The 27,761-nt window shown below is 43.6% G+C and overlaps 1 protein-coding gene across 4 annotated transcripts in view; it reads right to left on the bottom strand.

Moving 5' to 3' along the window:
• The window catches only part of LOC124794879 (polypyrimidine tract-binding protein 1), a 264,872-nt gene that overhangs the window by 152,978 nt on the left and 84,133 nt on the right, over positions 1 to 27,761 (bottom strand). For all 4 annotated transcript variants that reach the window (XM_047258570.1, XM_047258579.1, XM_047258586.1 and 1 more), the window contains exon 3: positions 7,892 to 8,038. In XM_047258570.1, the coding sequence (XP_047114526.1) occupies positions 7,892 to 8,038 (147 nt within the window). The remainder of the gene's footprint in view (positions 1 to 7,891; positions 8,039 to 27,761) is intronic.

The following is a 27,761-nucleotide window of genomic DNA, read 5'->3' as shown; positions in this document are numbered from 1 at the left end:
ATATATCTCCATCCACCCGTCCTTTTTTCCCACTAACGTAAGTCTTTCCGCTCCCGGGATTGGAATGACTCCTTACCCTCTCCCTTAAAACCCACTTCCTTTCGTCTTTCCCTCTCCTTCCCTCTTTCCTGACGAAGCAACCGTTTGTTGCGAAAGCTAGAATTTTGTGTGTATGTTTGTGTTAGTTTATTTAAAAACAAAGATGATGTGACTTACCATACGAAAGCGCTGGCAGGTCGATAGAAAAACAAACAAACACATACATAAGCACAAAATTCTAGCTTTCGCAACAAACTGTTGCCTCATCAGGAAAGAGGGAAGGAGAGGGAAAGACGAAAGGATGTGGGTTTTAAGGGAGAGGGTAAGGAGTCATTCCAATCCCGGGAGCGGAAAGACTTATCTTAGGGGGGGAAAAGGACAGGTATACACTCGCAAACACACACATATCCATCGCACATACACAGGCACAAGCAGACATTTGTAAAGGCCTTTACAAATGTTTGCTTGTGTCTGTGTATGTGCGGATGGATACCTGTGTGTGTGTGTGTGTGTGTGTGTGTGTGTGTGTGTGTGTGTGTGTGTGTGTGTGTGTGTGTGTGGCTTGAAATGCAAATATTTTGTTAGTCATTTGCCCAATTATCTTGTTTGGTCCTTGTAATTCCAAGTTAAGTGTGTTGAATTTTCGTGTAATATTGGTCAAAAATGCTGTAATTATCCACCATTCATCATCATCAAGTTCAGGATAATTCTTGCCACTTTGTTGTAAGAATAAAATAATTTCAGATTTCAAATTGACAAACCGTTCCAGCACTTTTCCTTTGCTTAGCCATCTGACTGCAGTATGTAGAACATCACTGTAACAAGCTTGCAATTCCTGCAGAATTTCTTTAAATTTTCAGTGATTAAGTTCACAGGCACTAATGAAATTCATAACGCTTATAAACCTTTGCATAACATCCTTCAATTTGTTATTTGAAATTTGACATGCCAAATTTGATGCAGTAAGCAATGAATGGAGAGTAAATTTGGCAAATTCCGTAACTTCTTAATCGGTGCTATCAAACCATTGTTGACACCCGTCATTGACTGGCACTAATTTGCTCATAGATAAGTCTTTTTTTTACAAATTCTTTAATGGCATCCACAAAATCACACCCTTTTGTGTGAGCTTTCATGGTTATAATTTCTAATAAATCTTTCTCTATTACCCCATCATTTGTGCAGTAACGCACAAATAATGAAAACCGGCCATCAAAGCTAAATCTGTACTGGAATCACATGCAAGACTGAAGTACTTGCATAGTTTGACTTTATTAAATATCGCCTCTATCATGTATTTTGAAACATCATCTATATGACGTCGACAGGTAGATTCTGAAAGTGTGAGCTTATTTATTTCAGCTGCTATTTGTTCACTGTTGGAGAAATTTTGAAACAAAGTTTCAGAAACAGCCATCATACATTGCTTCACCAATTCAGCATCAGTGAAAGCTTTCATATTTTTTTGCCAGATTATTACATACTTGGTACGATGCTCTTGCGACAGCCTCACTTTGCCCAACTGCTGCTAACATAACGTTTTGTTGAAGACGAATGGTAGATTTTAGATGAGCATTTTTTCCTTTCTTTCATTTGAATTCGAAGAAAAGCTACTGTAAATGAATTGTGCTTACTTGTGTAGTGGTGAAATAGATTTTCTCTCTTCAGTCCCACAATCGTATCCCGGCATATTAAGTAAATATGCAGTACCTTCTTTGTGTCCACTTATAAAGCAATACTCTTCTTCCCAAAGTTCTTGGAAACTTCTTTTCTCTTAACATATTTTCCTCTTAGTCACTGTTCTTGAGGGTACATCAGACATTATTTATTCCACTAATAATTATATCACCAAATAGAGTACAAATACACTACATACGCGACGAACGCTCAGGGGCACCGAAACCTAGTTCATGACTGACACTACAAAGCTAACAATGAGGCTGCTGCGGGACAAGCCCGCCGCAGACAAACGAGCGGCCGTGGGCACGCGGCGCGTTTCATGCACTGCTCACATTGTTGGCTAGCAGGCCGCTCACGCCTTTAGCGCTGCGGAAAACCGGCAAGTGGCGCGTTAATTGAAAGTGGTGGATGGTTTTAAGTTACCTAATTACCTCCCCGACTTTAATCACAATTACTCGCACTTTCCGTAAAAACACCGCTACGCCAGACAAGTAGATAACTGATGCTACCCGTGCGAAGCCGAGGAGGGTCGCAGGCAGCACGAAGACATGCTCTCGGCCGCGTTTGACGACCACTGCTTCAGAATAAAAGCAACCATCGCCATGGAATACAACTACCTTTGTTGGCAAGCACACTTAACACAGCTACTTTTGATGGCATGCAAGTTTCCAGTGCAAGCTTGAGAATTTTATCTACCTCAGATGGCCAACACTGAAGTGCTCAAGCTGTAATAATACTGATTGCCAATTTGTATATATGTATACATGTACCCCACAGAGATGGTGCTTCTTAGCAGTCAACATGAGAAGCAACAGTTTTAGGAGAAACTGCAGCTCAATGCTAAATTTAAACTTCTGTGCAGCTTGGGATTTTATGTAGGGATTAATAAGTTGAATACCATGTAGAATTGTTATAAATTTTCCAATACACCAGAAGAATTAGATCGATCTTAGATGATTTTTATGAAGTATTTTTTATTTTACTTATTTTTAATAATGTCTGACAACTAACAGCTAATGTGGAATTTCACATTTATATTCCAAGTAGTACCTTTGTGTAACAAATAGTTGCCTAAACTGTACTAGTGCTATAACTTTAAATGATGTGTTCAATGTACCCAATTGGAACAGCAATGCGAGAGATTTCTGTTTATGAAGTTCCAGTAAAACGCCCAGTGCAACACAAGCGACATAAAATAATAGCAAATGCGTGCAAATTTAAATCTCATCGATCATTCTGCCATAGAGATATCTGTGCAACATGATAGACTCCTGCATATTTACTATGCCTAAATGCGCGAATTTTAAGTTTTGTGAAAATACAGTCAATAATCTACACACAACTTAAAATTCAGTGAATAAATGCTTACATTTACATAATCTTGAAGTCAAAGTGCAATATGGAAAATGAAATGGCTCACCATTCGTATATCTGGTTCTCATTAATGAATGCAATTACATTCATATGGACAGTGTACAACTGCGCAAGGATAGTAAGTGTGTTACCATCATCGGTGTACCGGTCACATGCAGCTATTAGCGGGTATGGAAACATCCTTTGCATCTTTGCAACAGTGCAGATTTTATTATACCGTGGAGACAATTATGAGAAACTTATTTCTAAAAGCTACATATTCCAAAAAATCTTGCAATTGGTCACTAGTTCAATTCCACAATTGATTCAGATATAAAAAGGAATGTGATCTTCCCACCTTTTTTAACTCAATTTTACTATTGTAACTGTTTTATCACTAACTATGCTGTCGAAACCTAACCAAAGCATAGCATGTAGCTTTTCAACTACAGTGCGAAGGAATGAGCCTTCAGATTAGAACGAAAATACATAATAAGGTACTGAAGAGAGAAAATACCTGCAAAGAGGATTACATTGCACGGAGCTTCATTACAGAGAGAGAAGATGGAGTTCTAGACAGGGAACATCAAAGGTGCTAACTATTTTTAAAGCCGAACAAAAAATGATTTTCGTCCATTTCAAGTAGACGAAGAATGCAACAGCGAACAATGACTCAAAAAATGGGTACATGCTGGTGTAAAGGGCCTAGACATACACAGAGAGCAGGCGATGCATACATCTCTTGCTCCCTGAGCAACCTATTTTTTTAACGTGTTTTGCATTAAATGTCCGTGTGTAAATGCTACACAATCAAAACTGGCAATAAGCACTTAATTATAAACATTCAAATTCAAAACAAACACTTTGTCGATATTGAGATACTTTAATGCAAGTCTCTCCCTCATCGGTCCCTCTAGATGCCTTAGATGTACCTGCAATAGTGTTCCACCTGTCAGCGCGAAAATGAAGGATATGAATTTTAAGTATTAATACTGATGAATTTGGTACGTGCGCTGATGTTACCAAATATATTATGTAAAAATGTTGCATACCTATTCCATGCGCCGTGACCATTTAGATGGGTCTGCAAAGAGGGCGAAGGAATTCGAGTAATATACGTAATGAAGGGGAGACTAAAACTGAACAACGAAAGTACTAGCAGAATGCTTCAATTAGAACATCTCACACGGTCAAGTGGACGGATCTGGAACACGAGAAAAAGATCGTTGTGACGGATTTGTGGCCCTACTGCATTTACAATCTCTACCGACTGCAGGGAGTATCTAATGAGCCAGCATTCTCAGTTGCCCATGCTCCCTGCGAGCCCTTCTGGGACCACAACTTAAGGTGAAACTAAACTGATTGCGCCTGGGACGCCGGGCATGAAATTCGATTTCGTACTCCCGCGAATAAAAGACGGGCGCAGCTGCGCAAGTGAGAGTAAGGGGTAGTGGGGATAGAAGGGGGAGAGAGGAGTGGTGAGGGGAGGGAGAGAGGTGGCCACTGGTATGGTACACCACAGGGGCTAATCTAATGGAACAAGGATAATTATATTTGTTACGGGGGCTTGTTTTACAAAACAGTTTTAATTAGATACGTTTGCGGCGAGTTAAAAGCTCGGAAAAAAAAGAAACCCATGTTGGAGCGCCGGCCAACTTCGGCACAGACTGCGCGCTGTACAAAGTTAAGCGAGTGGCTACCTAAACGTGCGCGCGCGCAAACACACACACACACACACACACACACACACACACACACACACACACACAACGCACTTACGTTCGGCGTGCGCACCCGGGACCCACCAGACAGGTAAGGCCGAAGAACTGTTCGTCTTGCGATAGGCTTTGTTCCGCCACTAATAACGTCGTGTCCCGAAGCACAATTTATGTCTAGCGTCGCGGTACTACAGGTGAAAGGGAAGCACAATTACTGTCTGGCACAACGCAAACCGCGCTTTGGAGGGCAGGAAAACCTAATGATACGGAATATACAAGCGACGTAAGGAAATAATAAAGACAATATCGTGCGCTAGGCGGTTTTCCTCCCAGGAGGAGGAGGAGGTGGTAAGTGGAGGGGGAAGAAGAGCAACGATGTTCCTTCTCCTTTGTCGAGCTGCGTCATTAGCCTCGTTATGAATTTCAAAGGCCCGTCGTGAACGGCATCGCCCGCGGCGACGCCCGAGAAAGGAATGATGGAATAAAATAATTTGACAGAGAGATTTGTATGGAGGCCCCTAGCCGCGCGTTCAAGGCAAACTCTCTTCCGAGATGAGACATGCGTCACCGTATCTGTATTTATTAAGGCGTATTCCAACTCTCACGGATATAGAATAGCGATTCACTTGCAACGTGGAGCTAAGGAGTGGGCATCGAACTAGCCATCACGATTCATTCTCCCCTCTCAATCAGAGTCCTTGGCAAAACATGGGATTTGGTGAGTTTTGGTTGATGATACAACGAACTGTTTTCCATAGCCTACCATTCAACAAGTGCACAACAATAAAATCCAACACATGATAATCCCATTTCAGGAAAGATTTATCTCGTGTCAACATAAGGCAGGGGTTCAGAGATTCTGGTGGCACGAACCTTTCATGCAGTATGTAAAAGTAAACAAAACACGTACTGGTGTTTAGTAACATTGCTCTCTTACGTTATTTTATGTTTGAAGTAAAATGAAAATGAGAAAAATTGCAATGAAAGTGGCATCCGTTAGAGAAAATTGATTTACCGCTAAAAGCTGATTTCTGACTACACAAAAGGCATAGGAAGGCCACATCTCCCTCCATTAGTCGTCGCTGCCCTGGCGGCATTTGGTTTGTTGGAGGGGTTGGCGATATTTTTATCGGGACTTGCGGGTGGTTGTTACCAACTTTTCGGGCCGCTTTGCAACTGCTGCCAACTTACGCGGTGCACCATGGTGTGACTGTAGCAGTCATTACATAGCGAACGGTTTGTTATTGTTCCCGTCGCTCCGCTGGGCGTTACGATAAATGACACCAACGATACAAAGAAAGCCTGCGTCTGTAACCGGAATGCTTGTATTACAACGAGTCTATTCTTAACTGCTGTAAACTGTGTTGTGAGGTTTAACTTTATTGTGAGATTTGTACATTTTTGTATTTAGCCACGAAGCGATTTTTAAGCCAGGAAACTATGGAAACAGAATTCCAAGCACTCCGAGTTAGTTGGTAAACCTATTGACTGTTCCAAAGAAAACCAAGTTATATAAAAAATTAATCCAAATGAATTGCAAATTTTATTCTACATCTACATCCATACTCCGCAAGCCACCTGACTGTGTGTGGCGGAGGGTACCTTGAATACCTCTATCGGTTCTCCCTTCTACTCCAGTCTCGTATTGTTCGTGGAAAGAAGGATTGTCGGTATGCCTCTGTGTGGGCTCTAATCTCTCTGATTTTATCCTCATGGTCTCTTTGCGAGATATACGTAGGAGGGAGCAATATACTGCTTGACTCCTCGGTGAAGGTATGTTCTCGAAACTTCAACAAAAGCCCGTACCGAGCTACTGAGCGTCTCTGCTGCAGTCTTCCACTGGAGTTTATCTATCACCTCTATAACGCTTTCGCGATTACTAAATGATCCTGTAACGAAGCACGCTGCTCTCCGTTGGATCTTCTCTATCTCTTCTATCAACCCTATCTGGTACGGATCCCACACAGCTGAGCAGTATTCATGCAGTGGGCGAACAGGCGTACTGTAACCTACTTCCTTTGTTTTCTGATTGCATTTCCTTAGGATTCTTCCAATCAATCTCAGTCTGGCATCTGCCTTACCGACGATCAACTTCATATGATCATTCCATTTTAAATCACTCCTAACGCGCACTCCCAGATAATTTATGGAATTAACTGCTTCCAGTTGCTGACCTGCTATCTTGTAGCTAAATGATACGGGATCTATCTTTCTATGTATTCGCAGCACATTACACTTGTCTACATTGAGATTCAATTGCCATTCCCTGCACCATGCGTCAATTCGCTGCAGATCCTCCTGCACTTCAGTACAATTTTCCATTGTTACAACCTCTCGATATACCACACCATCATCCGCAGAAAGCCTCAGTGAACTTCCGATGTCACCCACAAGGTCATTTATGTATATTGTGAATAGCAACGGTCCTACGACACTCCCCTGTGGCACAACTGAAATCACTCTTACTTCGGAAGACTTCTCTCCATTGAGAATGACATGCTGCGTTCTGTTATCTAGGAACTCTTCAATCCAATCACACAACTGGTCTGATAGTCCATACGCTCTTACTTTGTTCATTAAACGACTGTGGGGAACTGTATCGAACGCCTTGCGGAAGTCAAGAAACACGGCATCTACATGGAAACCCGTGTCTATGGCCCTCAGTCTCGTGGACGAAAACTGATACTAACCTGGTCTTCATAACTGGCTAGTTTTAAAACTGCAAAGGATGGAAAACCTCACACCCTCATCCCTCAAGGTTAGTAAAAAACTGAACATGCTATAATGGTAGGCCAAAATTTCTAAAAATTGAAGTGGTACACAGCGACAAAGTCTAGTAACCCGCTGTATAGTGTGACGTCCAACTATTTGAAGCTAATTCATTCACAAAGAGAATTCTCGCAGCCTCGAACGCGGTTTACTTGCCGAACGATTCATTTTGATGGTTTCCCATACAATACGGAGAAATTTGCTGACACTTATAGCCTCGCTTTCCAATGGGACTCCAGTGTTGTTTAAAGTGTTTAGGTGAGCAGTCAAAATGCGCAAAGCGCATGCGAAGACAACTGTGCTATGCCCTGTTGGTTTCCACGAATACGTACCTGATTCTTTCCTTTGAGGACAAGCACATTGGTGACTCGACCGAATGGTATCCCCAAGTGGATGATTTCAGCCTCTGTCACGTCGTTAGGGATGTTGCGGATGTGTATCACCTTGGACGGTTTGCCATTGTTTTTGTCCAGTTTCACCTGCAAAGTAAGTAACATCTCTGTTAATAGTACGTAACAACGATAGTATATACAAGAGCAAACATGTTTAGGCAGTTGGAAAGGCGACAGCGACATAACAGTGAACAAAATATTTGAAGTGTTCATTACTCTAAAACATTTCCTGCGGTTGAATCACTGACAGAGGGAAGTCAACTCACTTCTAAATCACTCCCATCTCAATAGTAGATACCAAATATTATGAAACCGTTTAAATCCCCTAGCACCACTAATTGCATTATTTTGATACGTGATTAACGCGTTTTGCGGCCGTCAGTTCTTTTTCATTTTAATGAATAATCAATGCTGCATCTCAATCGAAAGGGATAAACTATCTCGGATCAAATTTGCTCGAAGACGACACGGTGCGTGTGCAGGTTAGTGGTGTTCCAATTAGCAACGGTGGTCTTTGTGGCACTATTATTAAATGAACATTAAAGCAACAGACGATTTCAACATATGAATGAAGCAGTATATTTTATAGAGATATTCAACGCAAGCGATTCGTTTTAACACAATGGAATACTGGATTTACAAACACAAGCAACCACGCATCACGAACCGTCATACACAACCAGTCTTCGATCACGCTAATATTCCCTTGTAGTGGTGGTGGTGGTGGTGGTGGTGGTTAGTGTTTAACGTCCCGTCGACAACGAGGTCATTAGAGACGGAGCGCAAGCTCGATTCCCTTGTAGTCCAATATAATTATTCGCTGGTGTGTGATGGTTTTACCAAGAACGCTACCTGGATCTCCTGTCATTAATGCCAACGTACTTTATTTCACATGTTGTTCTGTTCCTGTGGTGGGCACGAAAAATTTATGGATGCGTCCGGTACGTTCCGTGAGGAGTGGAAGAGGGGGAACTGCAAGCCCCTAGAAAGTCCTCCCGACAAACTTCAGTGTATGATGCTTGGACGAGAGGAGCCAGAAATTCCCGCACGCTCAACTACAACCATGTAAGGCATGAGGCACTTGGGACGGTTGGTCCTTTAATGGCTGTTTTGTGTCGGACAGCATATCCAACTCTGGCCTACCAGAAGAAACGTAACCGTATATTCGCGAACCGTCAGCCGTGCGGCAAATGTGGAGAATCTGTAGGATACGAGCTCATGCAAGAGTACCCAGCGACGTTATCGGGTATCCAGCGACGTTAATTTCGGGTATCCCGCGAGATATGCGGTTGAAACACGAGCTGTTGTAGCTGAGTGGGAAATTTATTCCAGCCAAAGCGGAACGTAACTAGTCTTAAGAGAGTTAATATGATAACGGAAGTGTTTTAACCCGTAACTCACGAGGTGTGGTCTCAGACTGCGTGAGAATTTTCGAACTCACTCCCCACGGCCGGTTGTGGTGGAATGCTTCTATACTCCCTGTGACCTCCTCCAATTACCAAGCCTACGATGTTTTGTTGTCAGTTGCGTTTTCACCTTCTGTGTTTATTGTTGACACGTGTTATTGATATGATTTGGAGTAGATCGCGCTTCGTGAACTACGTACCTGATTTCTTCTGTTCGGTACCCTATAGCTCAAAATGTGTTCGCACGGATGTGTCGTCGTTAACTTTCCCGAGTTTGATGAAATTGTTAGTCGGTAGATGGAGGAACGTGTCAGTGATACGGATGAAGAAATAAACAACGAAGTCGACGATTTTGCATTAACCAGTGATCATAGTTCTGCTACCGGACAAGATCATCATTCGGAGGAAGAACTTCGGAAAAGTTGTGAGGGGTTTCTTCAATGAAATACTTAACGTGTCTGTTCAAATAGAATGCGTTCTGAGTGGTGATAAGAAAAACGTAGTTTCCAGCAATGAATGTCAATTTGACATACTTTCTTTTTGTAACTATCGGGTGGAATTTTTATGCGCAAATTTATAGAATTTAAATTTATTTGGAAATTTACTTGCTACAAAGATTATATAATTTTTCAGATTGCAAAATTCAGTACTCTAACAGTCCAATTTATGTGTAACATTTAAAAAACCACACAAAATTATGTGCTTTTGTGTGATAAATAGTTAACTCCTGCAGGCTTTGTTTACTGCAATAGAATAATATAGGAGCATTCAAAAACCACTTAAAAAACTGTCAAAATGTTATATAGGCTAGCATAAATTAAAAGTTTCATGTGATTTTTGCCTTAAATCTCTGTTTAAATATAAGGGTCCTGGAGACCCCACCTCGTGGTATGCCGTTACAGGAACGTCACCTCGCGAGTTAAGGGTTAAAATAAAAACTGCACTTAGAAGGAAAATAGCAAGTGGCACCCCCCCTCAGATCTACCGGTAACATTGCCCAGTAGACAGTCGAAAACTGAAGCCCGTCAGGCATGAAAACAAAGATGTACCGAACTGTGAAAAAAGAAGCAAAATGGTGAACGGTCCACGCCAAAGACGTGCAACATAGTGCGTATTCGAGCGCACAGCATCGTGGTTATTTTGTCATGATGTTTAACTGCGAAGGGGGAGATCACACACACACACACACACACACACACACACACACAAAAATTATCAACTGTCCGCCCGTCACTGCCGTGTCTGTGCACTGTATTCAAAATTGGATCCATGTCGTCGTGCAACGTCTGTTTGCAACAGCGAGGTGTAAGGAAGGCGCCTCCAGACTACATATATACCTATTACTTGGTTTACACAAGTATCACACCTTTTGACTCTTGCGTTCCGTTTTGGAAGTTGACTCTTGAATTCCTTTACATGAACCCAGTTCACATCTGTTTCTTATTCTCTCTTCTCTGAGAAGTTTGAGCGGCATATCGCCTGCTCTCACTATTCCTCACATTTACTTGCGACGGTTGTATGTTCTTACCACATTACTCGTATTTTGTAACCAATGTATAGCGGGACAACTGCAAAGAGTACAGAAGGAGGGCAGACACGTTAATTGCTGGATAGAAATTTCAGAATTTTGTGAAGACATGGAGATTTGAGCACTGATCTCCCGCTTTGCAATATAACACCGTGCCCACACTACCACTAAACGGTGAGGTTCCACATATTGAACGTAGAAAGTTTACTAATTTTTTCATAGTGAAGTACACCTCCTTCCAGTTTTCATGCTTTATCTGTGTTCCGTTTTTGACGGGATAGTTACTGAACCATTTTACCACTACATCTGAGGGGGTGCGGTGCAGGCTTCCGTTGTTGGTACACTGAACAGTTTAATGTATCTTTTACTCGACTCGGATGTACAATAGCTTTAGTTGTATGTAAACAAACTGGTGCCCTGCATGACTAAACCGAACATCAACCGGGCACATTTTCTTAGATTTCATTCGTGGAATCCCTATCCAAAATCTTTGAAGACACCGGAATCCCTATCCAAAATCTTTGAAGAAACCTGGAAAGAGAAACAACATGGCGCTCAAATGAGAATGTGACTACCTGCCCATACATGCACTTACTAAGGGGCGAAGTAACTCCAATTAGTTTCCTTGTAGTTGCTACTCACTCAAATTTCAAGTGGGTGCATTGGAAGTAAAAGTGATTTGTAAGTAGATATTTGGTCCCCAGAATGAAATTTTTACTCTGCAACGGAGTGTGCGCTGATATGAAACTTCCTGGCAGATTAAAACTGTGTGCCAGACCGAGACTCGAACTCGGGACCTTTGCCTTTCGCGGCAAGTGCTCTACCATCTGAGCTACCGAAGCACTAGTCAGGACCCGACCTCACAGCTTCAATTCCTCCACCACCTCGTTTCCCACCTTCCGAACTTCACAGAAGCTCTCCAGCGAACTTTGCAGGGCTAGAACTTCTGGAAGAAAGTAAGTTTGGCACGTAGGAGACGAGATACTGGCGGAACTGAAGCTGTGAGGACGGATCCTGAGTCATGCTTGGGTAACTCAGATGGTAGAGCACTTGCCCGCAAAAGGCAAAGGTCCCGAGTTCGAGTCTCAGCCCTGCACACAGTTTTAATCTGCCAGCAAGTTTCAGATATTTGGTTTATTATTTCTACGGGTATGACCGTAGATCATTCCTTCATGAAATGTTTTTTGTACAAATTCACGTATTTTAGGCTTCCTGCTCAGGTTGACTCACCTAAGACAATATTTGTGCAGCACAAGTCTCGCAGGGACGGAAAGTGTCGACCAACCGGGCAGACCAATCTTGCAATTCGAGGAGCAATCTTGCAATTCGAGGAGCAATCTTGCAATTCGAGGAGCAATCTTGCAATTCGAGGAGCAATCTTGCAATTCGAGGAGCAATCTTGCAATTCGAGGAGCAATCTTGCAATTCGAGGAGCAATCTTGCAATTCGAGGAGCAATCTTGCAATTCGAGGAGCAATCTTGCAATTCGAGGAGCAATCTTGCAATTCGAGGAGCAATCTTGCAATTCGAGGAGCAATCTTGCAATTCGAGGAGCAATCTTGCAATTCGAGGAGCAATCTTGCAATTCGAGGAGCAATCTTGCAATTCGAGGAGCAATCTTGCAATTCGAGGAGCAATCTTGCAATTCGAGGAGCAATCTTGCAATTCGAGGAGTAGCGGCTTTCTTTTTCTTCGAGCAAAAGCTACAGTTTTTCGTGATGCAAGAGGTTCTGTAATATTCTAAATAGCTCGCCTGGTTACATGAATAACTTTTTAGAGATGCTTATGCCTAACTTTGAACACAAAAATTGTTTATTTTCTTTAAGGCAAGGGAAGTGTTGTAACGGTTACCAACACACATACGGAGGTTTACAAGAAATCCCAGAGAAATCGGATGCAATTTTTTTTCTTCATTCAGTAGCTACCCAAAGCTAGGGTTGGCGTTTCGACCCATGTTTATGAAAACGTTCGAAAGAAGTACTATTTTTATTTCTGAGGTATCAAGGTGAAAGTCCTCAAGCGCCTAGACATACCATTGATCTTGCTCTACTACACCGATTTCTATCCAGGTCGTGACTCTGCACGAAGTAGTGTTATCTCGTATGCGTTAATTAGTGCGCCCAGATTTTATAACACATTTAGAACTAAAGATTTGATAGATTGTGTAAATGAGATACAGTGAATGTACCAGTACTGAAAATTATTTTCAGGAGTAAAACAAAAGTGAACGATACGCAACTATTTCCCAGTACCCTTTGCATTTTTGAAACTGCACACTGACCCATGAGTTTTATGCATTTCGACAGTATCGAACCAGCAGAAGATCCGTGTGTATCCTCAGTTACTGACACAAATCAATTTAACTCGCCATGTATTTCAGTAATACGAAGAATAAACGTTACTTCCCGTCAATCGTAGTTATAATATTACAACTGTATTTTTGAGAGCTTGTACTAATTTTCGTGTGGACACATGAGGCTTCCGGTGTGTACAAGCTTTTATACCTGCACGCACACAGTTGTCTGCTACTGACGTTATTCTGACACAAAAAGTGAGAACGATTCTTAATTCTTAGACATGTTCGTTGCACAGTAATGTATTACAATCGTTAAATATTGCAACCGAGAAAAACTAATTTCAAGCGAATCTCAAGAGCAAAGGGGAGCTCTTTAAATGTGATCATTGATCGAATACACAATGGCAAGAAATCTCCGGTAGTTTCATACAAAGTTTTCGAATATATCTGAACATTCATGTTTACTATCTACAAATAGGGTGATGGGTAAGTTCGAAGCACGTTTCAGATTAGCGCCACGATACATCATTTAGCAACTCTGCCTGGCATTTGTCACCCATAGGCTACGCAGCAATGAGAATTTTAGAGCCTGTGCGTCGATTGTTGACGGCACATTGCTACAACAATACGCTATGAGTGCGTAGGTGGTGTAGGCGGAGGTTGAAGGCGGCCAGTTGCGCGGGTCAATAGCAGACAACCTGTTGCGGCACTCGGCTCTGAGGGCCGGCAGGCGCGCTGTTGCCACGTCCAAGGCCAGGCGCGGGCTTTGTCCTGATGGCCAACATTCCCTCACGACGAGCTGTGCCGCTGGCTGCGGCACCGATGGATTGACGCTCAGCTCCACCACACTGCTTTCCACCGAGTCCACTACTGCTCTCCGCTCGCATACCATCAGTAGGTAGAAGTCGGTCGCGTGTGCTCATTATTTGGCAGAGAAGTGCCTTTTTTTGCGGCAGGTAAAAATGAAAGTTACGACGGGGTGTTCAGCAGTACTATAACTGTTCATTACGGATCAAGACTGTGGATTTTTTTTTATCTTATGCGAGTCTCACTATTTCTTAAGTAATGTCTGTCAAGTCTAAAATTTTGGAGTTCTTTGACTATCAACAGACAACAGGTAATGTTTTGTTGCTACGTTATCCTTTCTTTACATATTGTACTCAATGTTTCCTTCCTTTCATTTAATTTGATTTAGGCGTTACCAAGTACGGCAAAAAAGTAAAGCTGACCTCAACGAAAGATTGGTTTAAAAATAGCAATATTTTAGGATATGGTATGTTCTTGTCTTCCTCCAATCTTTTGACTTACCCCGCCAGTTATGGAGGAGGAGGAGGAGGAGGAGGAGGAGGGAGGGGGGGGGGGGGGCTAGCTACACAGAATCATTGAGAGGTGTTCCGCCCTTGCCGTTATTCGGCGCTCTATGTACTTTTAACACAGTAACACTGAAGTTGTTAAATATGTGAAAAATCGTTTTCACATGATGTGTCAAGTTAACCACGAAGAACAATATGCTAACTAAATCTATTCGTCCACAACGAATGTCATCCTGTCGATTTTGAATGACATGTCATTAGGAAATAAGAACCAAAGCAAATAGCTCGCATGTTTCCTGAGGTATCTGTGTAATGAGGCGTTCTGTCTTTCGTAGGTAGAATTACAAATGCCAAACTTATCTTGCACATACTGGTTCAAGTAGCAGTTTCAACATTCATCAATATGATTATATAATGTATTACTGCAATCCTGAATAATTATTTTTACAAGTGATCGTTGTATTAATAACTTTTGTTTTGGTTAATATTTTAATAAACAAAGAATTTAAAATAAACTTTTACTGTAACCTGTTCAACGCCTGTTATGTAAACAGTACCATTACCATCCATTTCTTGGGCTACTCATCCTGCCACAGTATTACTTTCTTTGTAAAAATGAATTTCGGGATCTACACGTCCTGCAAACGTTAATTAATCCGCAGGTATGTTACAATCGACTTCGCCACTTACCAAGAACATGGTCCGATCGTAGAGGCATTCCTACCCACCGAAAATACGACCCACCTCAGTCAGCCGATTAACAGTGTTTCAAGAGCATTTCTATTCACAAGAGCGTGTGAGGCTAGTAGTATGTATAAAAGCTATGTTCGAGATTTAATTCCAGAAGTTAGATAATTGACGCGAAAAGCGACGATATGAAGCACCATCAGCACATCTGTAACGCGAGAAATGTTCAATGAAACCTGAATGAAAACTACGAAAACAAATCAATAAAAAATTACTGTTGTTGAAACGTTGATTTCAGCCAGTAGTAGTTATTATATCATCAAGCGATACCACGCCAACAGAATTTTAATATCAACTGACCGACCGCGGAAGCCTACGCAATTAAACTCAATCAGAAGTTAAGCAGTTTGTTGAAAATTTCTGCAATCCTGCAAATGTCTAGATTGTACTTTCGGTTTATGGTAAGTGCGAATTATTTAGGCCCGAAGTGTAGCTTCAATTTGTGTAACAGTTTTATGCGATTAAACCGCTGTTTTAAGACTGCGGACGTCACTATTGACACGAATATTTCCCCCGTAAGGAATTGCCTTTAGAGAGCTGCACTGACTGGTATCCCAACCCTTGTACGTTTCGCATTAGTCAATTTTAACAACGAGTTTCAGTGATAGTGATCTACATTCCACATACAAAGCACTACAACCCACCTGATCAAGATACGGATTACTGAAAAACTATTTTCGTAATAAAATGGTGCAAAGAGACGTTGACTGTGGAGTCCAACAAGACAAACTTTCTTATGAAAAAACTCTTTGAAACTGTTTGAATCTCGCCGTTCCATATGCTGAAGAGCCATAATTTTGTTTAACTACTGCAACAATTGGGGGTTGACAGGTAATCAAATTATTCCAGTACTAAAGAGGAAACGATCAAAAGAGGACGATGCATCACAAACACTGCGGGGCAGCGGAAAATATTAACCAAACACGGCCAACGGCAGAATATGCCGTATTTGTTGCCAATGTCTCATAACGAACATGAACAGCCGACCTAAGCACGGGACCGTACTCTTCACATGAACACAAATTCATATATAGTGTTGGAACGACTACTGGCCAATAGGACTGAACGAACTAAGTTCCACTGACCTTGTGATGTGACCTAACACCTTCCTGTTAACATACTCTCCACGAACCAACACCTTATTTACGTAGGTAAAAACAAAGCCATTAAAATGCTGCATTTTGCATGCGGACAGATTACAAAAAACCAAACAAATGTTAAGCAAGGAAAGTATGGGTAAAGCTAAAGACACTATGACTAATCTTTGGTCGAATATCGAACTTCATGATTGCAATATGACAGTTACTCGCTGAACTATAGAACAGCAAAATTTTGTGACCGCCCTTCTGATAATCCATCGATCGTGATCCAGGGTAGGTGGAGTACAGGTCGGCTGCAGTAGTTATGGAGTACATGGAGTGGTAGCTTCCTTTATTTCACTTGTCAAAATTCTCTTCCATTAAAAAATCGAAAAGGCCCTTGTGTGGTCCAAAATCGGTTGTTTGTTTGGGTAGAGGGTATACAACTGTGGCTGCGCGAATCCTGTGATGTACGAAAAGGTGTGGTCGTTGAGTGACTGTACAAGGATACAAGACAACGCAGGCAAAAATTCTAGTTGGTCTGAGGAATGGCAGCTTGCTATAAGTGTAATAAAATGTAAGTTGACGGACATGAATAGGAAACAAACCGGTAATGTTCGAATACAGCATTTTTCAATGTGCTGCTTGACAGTCACAGCGATTAAATATCTAGAAGTAACGTCGCAAAAGGACATGAAATTGAACGAATAAAAGGCGAATAGTAAACGTCGGTTTATTGGACGAATTTTTAGTAAAGTGTGGTTAATTTGTAAAAGCGACAGCTTATGGAACACTAAGAGACTACTACTTCAGTACCGTCAGCGTGTTTGAGATAACCGTCAGGTTGAATTAAAGGAAGACATCGAAGCAATTGAGACAGGATGCTGTATTTGATACCGGTAGGTTCTATTAACACGTTAGGTAAGTTTCGCTTAAGGATCACGAAGATGAGAAACCAGGGCTCTTACGGAGACATCTAGACACTTTTCCCCCACCACTCGTCAATGAAACAGGAAATCAAATGGCTAGACGGTGTACCAGGTCCAACATGCACGTACACACTGCCATGCACCATAAAGTGGCTTACGATGTAGCAAATCATATTCACCCAAACGAGACTAAAAAATTACAGTACATGAACTAGTTACATTCTATTTAATCTTGTCGCCAAACTTAACTCGACGCCTGTTATTACAACAAGTGATGTGCTTCCTTCTCAAGTCATCACTATCTTAAGTCTGTTTCTGTCGTTGTTGTTGTCTTCAGTCCTGAGACTGGTTTGATGCAGCTCTCCATGCTACTCTATCCTGTGCAAGCCTCTTCATCTCCCAGTACCTACTGCAACCTACATCCTTCTGAATCTGCTTAGGTATTCATCTCTTGGTCTCCCTCTACGATTTTTACCCTCCACGCTGCCCTCCAATACTAAATTGGTGATCCCTTGATGCCTCAGAACATGTCCTACCAACCGAACCCTTCTTCTGTTCAAGTTGTGCCACAAACTTCTCTTCTCCTCAATCCTATTCAATACTTCCTCATTAGTTATGTGATCTACCCATCTAATCTTCAGCATTCTTCTGTAGCACCACATTTCGAAAGCTTCTATTCTCTTCTTGTCCAAACTATTTATCGTCCATGTTTCACTTCCATACATGGCTACACTCCATACAAATACTTTCAGAAATGAATTCCTGACACTTAAATCTATACTCGATGTTAATAAATTTCTCTTCTTCAGAAACGATTTCCTTGCCATTGCCAGTCTACATTTTATATCCTCTCTACTTCGACCGTCATCAGTTATTTTGCTCCCCAAATAGCAAAACTCCTTTACTACTTTAAGTGTGTCATTTCCTAAACTGATACCCGCAGCATCACCCGATTTACCTAGACTACATTCCATTATCCTCGTTTTGCTTTTGTTGATGTTCATCTTATATCCTCCTTTCAAGACACTGTCCATTCCAAGTCCTTTGCTGTCTCTGACAGAATTACAATGTCATCGGCGAACCTCAAAGTTTTTATTTCTTCTCCATGGATTTTAATACCTACTCCGAATTTTTCTTTTGTTTCCTTTACTGCTTGCTCAATATACAGATTGAATAACATCGGGGAGAAGCTACAACCCTGTCTTACTCCCTTCCCAACCACTGCTTCCCTTTCATGTCCCTCGACTCTTATAACTGCCATCTGGTTTCTGTACAAACTGTAAATAGCCTTTCGCTCCCTGTATTTTACCCCTGCCACCTTTAGAATTTGAAAGAGTATTCTAGTCAACATTGTCAAACGCTTTCTCTAAGTCTACAAATGCTAGAAACGTAGGTTTGCCTTTCCTTAATCCTTCTTCTAAGATAAGTCGTAAGGTCAGTATTGCTTCACGTGTTCCAGTGTTTCTACGGAATCCAAACTGATCTTTCCCGAGGTCGGCTTCTACTAGTTGTTATTCGGTAAATAACCGTTAGTATTCTTTCATTTCGAAGCGTCCTCAGTGCGCTGTAGCAGATGACTAAAGTTAATTGGTTTATTTTTTTGGGAGGGGGGCAGAGGAGGTGGTAAGAGACTAAACAACAAGGTCATCAGTCCCTCGATCTGCGAGTGGTGCAACCAGTAGTAGAGACGTCTACCGAGGAAGTTTCTTCTTCATTTATTCGAGAGATTGATAACAGCACAAGCGAGAATGCTAAAAACGTAATAGACATCTTTTGGACTGTAGATAAAACTGCAGGAAATAGAGGGAAGTCAGCAAGTGGGCATTCCTGGGCTCTGCATTCGACAAGAGACGACCCAACCAAACCTGCCCCATCCCTTATCCATTTGAGTCAAGAGCGCACACTATTCAACAGAGTGCGGCAGTAGAACAGAAAACAGGGTACAACAGAGGCGGCAAATCAAATACAAAATCTTGTGGAACACAGTAAAAGCAAAATGACAGCCTGGTCAAGGGGGCAGTCAGGGAACTCCGAGACCTAGCATACAGAGCAAGATGCATCCCGAAATACCCTGTTCGTGCTTCGGAGATAAGATTAAAACCTTTTAAATGACAATAGAAACCGCTTTGATGGAGAGAAGAGAACCAAGACATCCATCAGTGAATCGTCCGCCAATATTAGAGGCACAGAGACCGAAATCCATACTTAGAATGGAGGGCCTAAACGACGGGGCATTCCAAGAGGTATGAGCTACGGACTATTAGACTCCGTGTCCACAATGCGCGGATGGCTAGTTGCAAGTAAACTGGGTTAACCTGTTATGATCGATGCCGAAGCGGCATAGGTTTATAGATTCCTTCTGGAAGATGCCGAGACGGCATAGGTTTATGGGATTCCTTCTGGGAAACGCAGGACAGGTGTCAGGTTGCGGTAGTCTCCTTGATTGTGCATTTTATTAGCGGGGTGGTGACCGACCACATGTCGTCCTATTGCCGAGCGAGCAAGGATCTTGTGCACCCGCACCTGGGAACGCGAAGCGAAGAGAAAGCGGGTAAATCCTACTCTAGCCCACATGACGTGGGACCCAAACGAAGAGAACTGAGCAGGCGCACAACGAAGGTCAGCAACACGATCATAAATAGCGGAGACCAAAGGGTGGCAAGAATAGCCTCGGCCAACAGCCTCGAGTCTACTCACTGAATCAGTACATATTAAAGCATGGTCAGGGGACACCAGTTTAATAAAATGTAAAGTTCGGCCAACCGCTGCCATAAACATACTACCTTCCCAGCAGCGAATGGCGCTCCACACCAGTGGATATGTGGAAGCATGATCCACGATTTTGGAGCTGTCCGTATAGAAGAGGCATGCTGGAACTCAAACTGGACATAACAGATGCCGAAAGGTCACGCGGACGGAGGGGAGATTGGCAGAGAGGCCAGGTGCATTACAACTTTTAGTCCCAGCTGAGAACAGATATCAAGAGAACGAACAGCTTGTACGCTAAGAGAATGGGAAATGTGGGATGATAAGGGAATTATCGAATGGCACAGGAGACAAAACTGGTACCTTCAAATGTGAAGAGATAAGATCCAAGCTTCTCCAAGATGACTGTCGCCAAGGAAGCAGAGATAAGCTTTCGCATGCAGCTAGTCTTCAGGTGGCAAGTCTGTAATAAGATGGTCAATTAGGAGACACCTACCCATCCCCGAGGAGGAGAAACGGGGGCGGGAGTTGCTGTATTAAGGGAGACAACTCAGCATAAGGAAGTGGCCTAACTGGGAGAAAGGGAGGTAGACATTGCAAACGGTGATTGCCGGAGTCGTTTGCACTCAAACCACTATTGCTTCCAGGTTGGTACGAAGGGTGATCCAATCACTAATGACGTCGGAGCGAACCAAAGTGCTGACACCGCCAGATGCTTCCCCAGGTTACGGCACGGTTCCCACAGAACGCTTGATAACCACGAAATGTTGCAGAAGGTTAATCAAGAAAGAGTGTTCCTTGAAGAGCAAGACAGAATGCAGAATAGGAGGTGACGACAGTATCCGTTGCAATTTCACTGGACGATCGTGTGGCTAGAGTCCAGGTTAGACATAAAGAAGAGGTCATGTCACTGTCAGTGGTCGTCACCGACTAGGATGGGGTGACAGCCATAAAAGGGATGTCAGGCTCAGGTTGCGGGGGGTGACATGGCTCCTCCGGGGATTTAAGTTGTTTCGTCTCTTTCGGTGGTGGATGAGAGCAGGACATAGATCGGGAACCGGATGGGAGCGGGCGACCTTGGGGGCGAGTTGTGGTAGGAGGCTTCCGGCATGAGAGACGCGGGTAGAGAGAGTGGTCCCAGGACGGGTAGGGGGGAAAGGAGCCCAATCACCGGCAGGCGCCGAAGAAGAGAAACACTTCTTCGGCCAGAGGGGGAGTGGCTTCCGGACGGAAGGTCTTGGTAACTGCAGAGCGGGCGGGGCTGGGGTAAGGAACAGTTAGTAACAGAGGCAAACGTTGAAGGAAATGACACTGGATGGAGAGTCATTTTTGGTGAGCCTCAGCGTAAGACACGCGATCCAGGGACTTGTACTCTTGGATCTGCTTTCCTCTCGTGTAAGCTGGGTAATTCAGCGCACGAGGGGAGTTGCGGTTGTAACAACACACACACACACACACACACACACACACACACACACACACAGGTGGCGGATACACAGGGGCTTCCCTCATGGAATGGGTGTCCACAGTTACCAAACAAAGGGTTCGCCTTTCAGCAGGAAGACATACGCCCAAAAAGCAACCACCGAAAGCATCTCCTGGGTGGTGGGATGCAAGGCTTCAAGTCACATCTGTAGCGCATAACCTTGGGCTTCTTTGGGAGGGTATCCCTTCAAAACCCAGAACGAAGGCGCCAGTATCGGTGCGGTTGTCTGTTCGATCCTTCTGCACACGTCTAACAACGAATGCCCTGTCACTCCAGATTAGCCCAGAGTTCATCAGTTTGCAGGATGATGTCCCTATGAAAAATCATTACCTGATCGATACTCAGATATTGACGAGGGGTAATAGACACTGGAACTTGCCAAGGCAATCTCAAGCACGGGGACAATGCCAAGACCATCCGAAGCATGAAGAGCTGCAGACTGCGCAGCAAAAGCAGCTTTGATCAACAGGCAGCCTGACTGCATCTTACTGAGAGGCTCTACTCCACCGAACTTGTTCTCGATATTCTCCACAAAAACAATGGCATTTTTGGCAGAGAATGTGTCCCCATGCGTCCTAGTACAAATGAGGTAGCGGAGAAAGTGATTCATCCCAAGACTACGAGCCTGGCGCTCCTCCCATGGTGAAGGCAGGGAAGTGAAGACTGCCGGGTCATACGAAGCAGCATTCAATGATCCTTCACTGTTCGACCAGACAGCCGTTTGAGAACGGTCAGATTTTTGCAGCTTGGTACGCTTCATGCGCCAAGCATCCCACTCCGATCAGAGCTCTCCCCATGGGCGCCACCGGAAGGGCCGCCTGGCACAGCAGCTGTTGGCGGGAGTTCCGGTGCTCCAGGAAGACAAGCAACCGCTCCTTGGCGCACATGGGGAGGGAACAGCTCAGTATCAGTATTGTGATCCCTGTGTTGTCAGGGGCTCAGCCAAATAGGTACATAACAGCCCTACCACACGGGCTGGCTACACGTGATGTTGACCTAGCAGGGTGGGGGGGGGGGGGGGGGCTAGGGCAGGGTAGGGAGAAGGGAAAGAAGGGGGCCGATGAATCGACGCCGTAGACGCTAGGGAGGGAGTTGTTCCACAAATGGTTCACACTGAAAACAGAAAATTTGGAAGTGGACGTCATACCTGAAGTTGGAATCTAAATGTCAAAAAGGATGAAAGACCAGGCAGAAGGAACAAAATTGCAAGCAATACAGGGAACAAGGTGGGCAGCCAGGTCGATGTAAATCCGACCACCAAGAACGGGGAAAGAGAGGGCAACACGAAAGGTGCGAGGAAAGGGAGGGAGGGGCAGGATGAAGGAAATGCAGCCAGGGAGGGAAGAATGGGCTGCAATAGCTTGGGGCCCCGTGCGCACCACACAAGAACTCACGAAAGAACCGTGAGCCCCCTGCGGGGACCTCGGAAAAAACGAAATAAGGTTGACGACACTGATGAGATGTTGACTTTGGTGAACATGTAAGTGTTGGATCATGATTGTGAATTGAATCAGGGCTCATGGCTGTGTCATGGGACGAGGAAAGAGCCGGATATAATTTCCAGTGAGTGAAGGGTTCATTATAGGATTCAACTATGTGGGAAGCTGAACGTAAGGGGATGCCTGCAGATTGTTGTTCCTGCAGTAGGAATGTAGCTAGATAGGAAGAGGAAGTCGATGCTGTCGTAAAGTAGGTCTCGAGGTGTTTCGCAGGAACCGATAAATCGGCACGAAGCCATCCTGCATGACAAGACCTGGAACAGCTGTGCATCGCTGGTGGCCAGTAAGACCACGGAGTTTGGCCATCAGCAGAGATGAGTATGCTTCATCAAGAACGAGACACTGCGCTCCCAGCATTCCTTCTTACTGCCTTCGATTAGATAGAAGGCCTTAGCACAAAGTCGCTTAAAAGTGATAAGCTGGCCTGCGATGGATGGTTTGAATCTTCGCAGGGCTTGTTGGCGATCTTCGATGGTTATTGCATTATCTTTGGTCTACCACGGCACCTGTCGACGGTGAGTACGAGGAGGGCGGCTGTCGAAAGAGTAGCAGTAGCAGCTCCAGCGTCGCGGATGATTGCGCCTGAGAAACCTTGCACAAACTCACCAACGGAATACTGGAGAGGGGCGGCGAATGTTAATAGCAGTAGGTTTCGTGAAGTGCCCAACTTAGTAGTCCGTCTGTCTGGCAGTGGCAAGGAAACGACAGGATCACCGGGCACTGTCACAAAGATCGTCGTGTAGTAACCTGTGCAGCAAAGCCACAAAACTAAGGGGAAGAGCTCGTTGGATTGATTGCTGAAAAGGTGCCACAGGCGGCACTTAAATGCGTAGAGGCACCACAATTGTGGAGACACACATCATGGTCTGGGAGGATCGAGTCAATTTGGAGGCCCCTACCAGATGAAGGGGTACTCTCCCTCAAAGGGGATGGTGTGCGTTGGAAATCTCCAAGCAGTAGAAAGAGGGGGAGGGGGTGCAACCAGTCAGAGTAGGTAAATGAGGCAAACGGTAATAACCCAAGTCGTTTGCACTTGCACTGCTATTGCCTCTATAGAGCTACGAAGGAGAATCTATTCACTGGCGACATCTGTACAAACCAAGAACAGTAACCACAGACTGTTGGAGAATGGTTATCACTGAAGTGCGTTTCTTCGAGAGCAATGCAAACTGCAGAAGTAGCGGAAATAAGGTGGTGTATTTGCTACAAGTGACAGTAGTACCCATTAGAGTACCACTGAAGGATCATGTGACAGGTGGCCAGGTAGGTGCGAAAGGGTCAGGAGGGCCCAAGATGCCGCAGGATCACTACTTGTCACCAGTGGGGGTGGAACGATATCAACAAAGTTCGGCTCAGAATCCAACTCTGTAGAAGTATCTGGCTCATCTGGGTGCGCCAGAAGAGCCTTGTCCCGCTTCGTCTTGTTCTTAACTTTTGGTTTGTTCAAGGAGCTATCTATAGTGAGCGTGGGACAAATGAAGAGCGAACAACCTTGAGACACTGAACATCAGACCTCTGGTCCAGAGGTTGCTGGAAACAGAGGGAGTCTTGTCATTGCTTGACACCGACGACAGAGAACGCTTCTCCAGCCGGTTGCGGGAAGTGGTTCCTGAGAAGGTATTGTGGGGACCACGCGATAGGAGCTTGCTGGTAGATCTGGTTTGTGGATGACAGTGATGATTGCGTAATTGTCATATCCACAGGATATAGGCGTTCTCATTTCTTCAGTGCCTCAGTATACAACAGGCGGTCAATAATTTGTATTCCTGGTTCTTTTGTTCTTTCTTGAAAACTAGGTACCTTCGTGGACTGTTGTCCTGCAGTTGGCACATCTTTGGTCCGCCAAGCAGTGGGATGACATATGCCCGAAGTGTAAACACCTGACGCATCTCACAGGCGCTTGCATCCATACAATTATCCTTGGCCCCTTTTTGTACATTTCTGATTAAAAGTGCACCTTGCCAGTGGGGATTAGCCCAAAGATCCTCATCTGGAGTGTAAGATCTCTATGGAAGAGTTGCTTGTGGCGCAATGATGATGATTATTGTTGGTTTGTGGGGCGGTGAACATCGAGGTCATCAGGCCCGTAAAAGTTTCCGATCTTTACAATTCCAATCTTGATACTTCCCGCACATTCATGAGATGATGAGGGCAACACAAACACCCAGTCTTCTGGCAGAGGGATCGGCCTGGAATCGAACCCGGGACCCCGTGTCCAGAGGTAGCAATGCTACCCACTAAACCACGAGCTGCGGAACTGGAGGGGCAATGGTCAGAAGTATGTTATCTAGACGATCACATGCCTATGCCTGAAGGGCTGCAGCTTGGGCAGGAAAGGAAAGGAAATTTGAATAAATACCGAACGATTTCCGTTTTCCAAGAGACTTCAAAGTTTTCAGCAAAAAATTATGCTTTCGTTGTAGGAAGACTATCACCCCTAGTACATACCACGTATTTGGTGAAACGTTTCGCACGCAGACCTCTTGGTTTCTCCATCTTTCCATGGCGTACCCAGGGAAGGAAACATGTCTATCGGCACCATTAAGACTCTCCAATGGAAACGCGGAGAGAAAAAATAATAGCATGGAAACGGGAGTAGCATCGCAAGGCTCGGTCCCCGTGGTGGCCAAGCACGTACTCGCAGGAGAGACGTGAGCCCTCGGGGGCGTGGGGGGGGGGGGGGGGGCAGATGACTAAAATTAATAAAGGCACTAGAGATACCAAGTATTTGCGAGTTGATGAGAATAATTTCAATGTATTATGTTTAATGAACACTGGAACATTCATTAGACATTTAATATAAAAAGTCGAATTTATGTAGCACATAAATCAAGTACAGTACCTGGCTGAGGGTCCTACGGTAAAACAACATTTTCTTACGTTTTCTCAACCATTTGAGCCGAAGTAGTATGTCATTCAAGGAACAGGTCATTATACACAGAATCAACACTGTTTAGAACACGGAAATGAAAACATGTGCCCCATGTACATAACCAACGTAATACGGCAAAAGGCTCTAAGCTACAGCGAACTATTCTTACAAAGAATAAAAAGAGTGAGAGAGAACGAAGGTTTTGAAAATTGTATGTCTTTTAGCATCAATTTTTCAGCTTTGCTGTAAATATACTGAAAATGGGAGCAGAATGTAGCACATACAAAAACCTATCCAAGTGTGACCAGTTTCTCTGTCGAGACCACCAAATAAATATCGCAGTTCTATTATTCAGTTGAAGTAACAGATCTAGCATGAAGGAAAACGACTCTTGACACGACGCATATTATTGAAGCAGAAGACTTCCAAATCCGGACCACGGTGCTCTCATAGTGCTGGAATGGCGCTGCTAATCAACTTATTACGTACGGGAAATAAAGACTGCGTATTCACTTTTATTAGTTTCATTGTATGTTACACTGATCTGTACTTCACATCCTAACAGCTATTTTGACGAATGACGTTTTGTATTGTTTGCACAAGGTTTTTTGCTTTGAAATTATTGCAGTGAACTGTCAAAAATAGAAGGTACAGCTGACTAGAGATGACAAAAATAGTAATTTCTGAAGCATTTTTACGGAGAATAAAACCATGATCTTAATGTAATATTTTAAATTTTAAATTATAACGGTGAATCTATTTTTACTAAATAAAAAATGTCGATGACAAACGTATCCACAATTGTGAACAATATGAATTGTCCAGCATGCGACTTTCACTATGCAGCGGAGTGTGCGCTAATGTGAAACTTCCTGGCGGATTAAAACTGTGTGCCCAACCCAGACTCGAACTCGGGACCTTTGCCTTTCGCGGGCAAGTGCTCTACCATCTGAGCTACCGAAGCACGACTCACGCCAGGTCCTCACAGCTCTACTTCTGCCAGTATCTCGTCTCCTACCTTCCAAACTTTACAGAAGCTCTCCTGCGAACCTTGCAGAACTAGCACTCCGTTGCAAACTGACGTTTGAGTCTGGAAGTTATTTTTTGCTTTATTTTCTGCTGTTTAATGTATATTTTTATTCTGCTTCTGACATGCTTTTTTAACTAGTTTCTATGTAATTTTAGTTTCCTGGCTGAAAATGACACTGGTCGTATAATTCCAGTAGTTCGACCAGTTATTTTATTCATTTCGTTTATTTTACGTCCCTCTGGTGCTTTTCTGCCAGTCTATCGTTCGATTTCTCCGTAACACACAGCTTACACCTAATATTACCTACTGTCCCACTGTCATTCGTCACGGCACGATTAATTTCTACGTAATATACTGCTTTGTAACTTCGATTATATAAAACGTCTGTCGCCTGTCATCAAGATTACATCGCAACATTTTCAGCGGTTTTATGCACATCAGCTGCTTCTCTTGCCTGCATGCTGGCCATACTGTGGCGGCCAGTTGCTGTCGCATCTCTGACATCTTCCGCCAGCTCTGGATGGTGCATATCGGTATCTGCATTCCATCTCCATGGAACCCCAAGGTATTACATTGCTGTACCTTTACTATTGTTACACTCTAGTAGGTTTCTTCAAATGCCGTTAAAAGGCATTTGAAGCTGTTTATCCTCCTGTTTTTATTTAAATGTATTCCGGGCAGCAACTAGCTTAGCACCCCGCCGCTTCGTTCGAGCAGACCGTATGGCCTACGAAGATTTTTTTCTTTTTCTTTAATGGAATATTTATGTTCTTCACGAACTGCAACAACTCCTCACGCTAATTAAGACCTAGAAGTATGGTCTTTTCTGAATGTACATCTGACCAAAAGCGACTGGAGTAGGCTGGAGTCCAAAGTCATGCCTTCTGTTATCGTCGACGTATTTCTATAGAAACTTCCA

Source organism: Schistocerca piceifrons, chromosome 1, assembly GCF_021461385.2.
Source record: "Schistocerca piceifrons isolate TAMUIC-IGC-003096 chromosome 1, iqSchPice1.1, whole genome shotgun sequence".
In the NCBI taxonomy this organism is placed as follows: domain Eukaryota; kingdom Metazoa; phylum Arthropoda; class Insecta; order Orthoptera; family Acrididae; genus Schistocerca; species Schistocerca piceifrons.
Note: the sequence above shows the minus strand (reverse complement) of the source record. Positions and strands in the feature narration are given on the sequence as shown.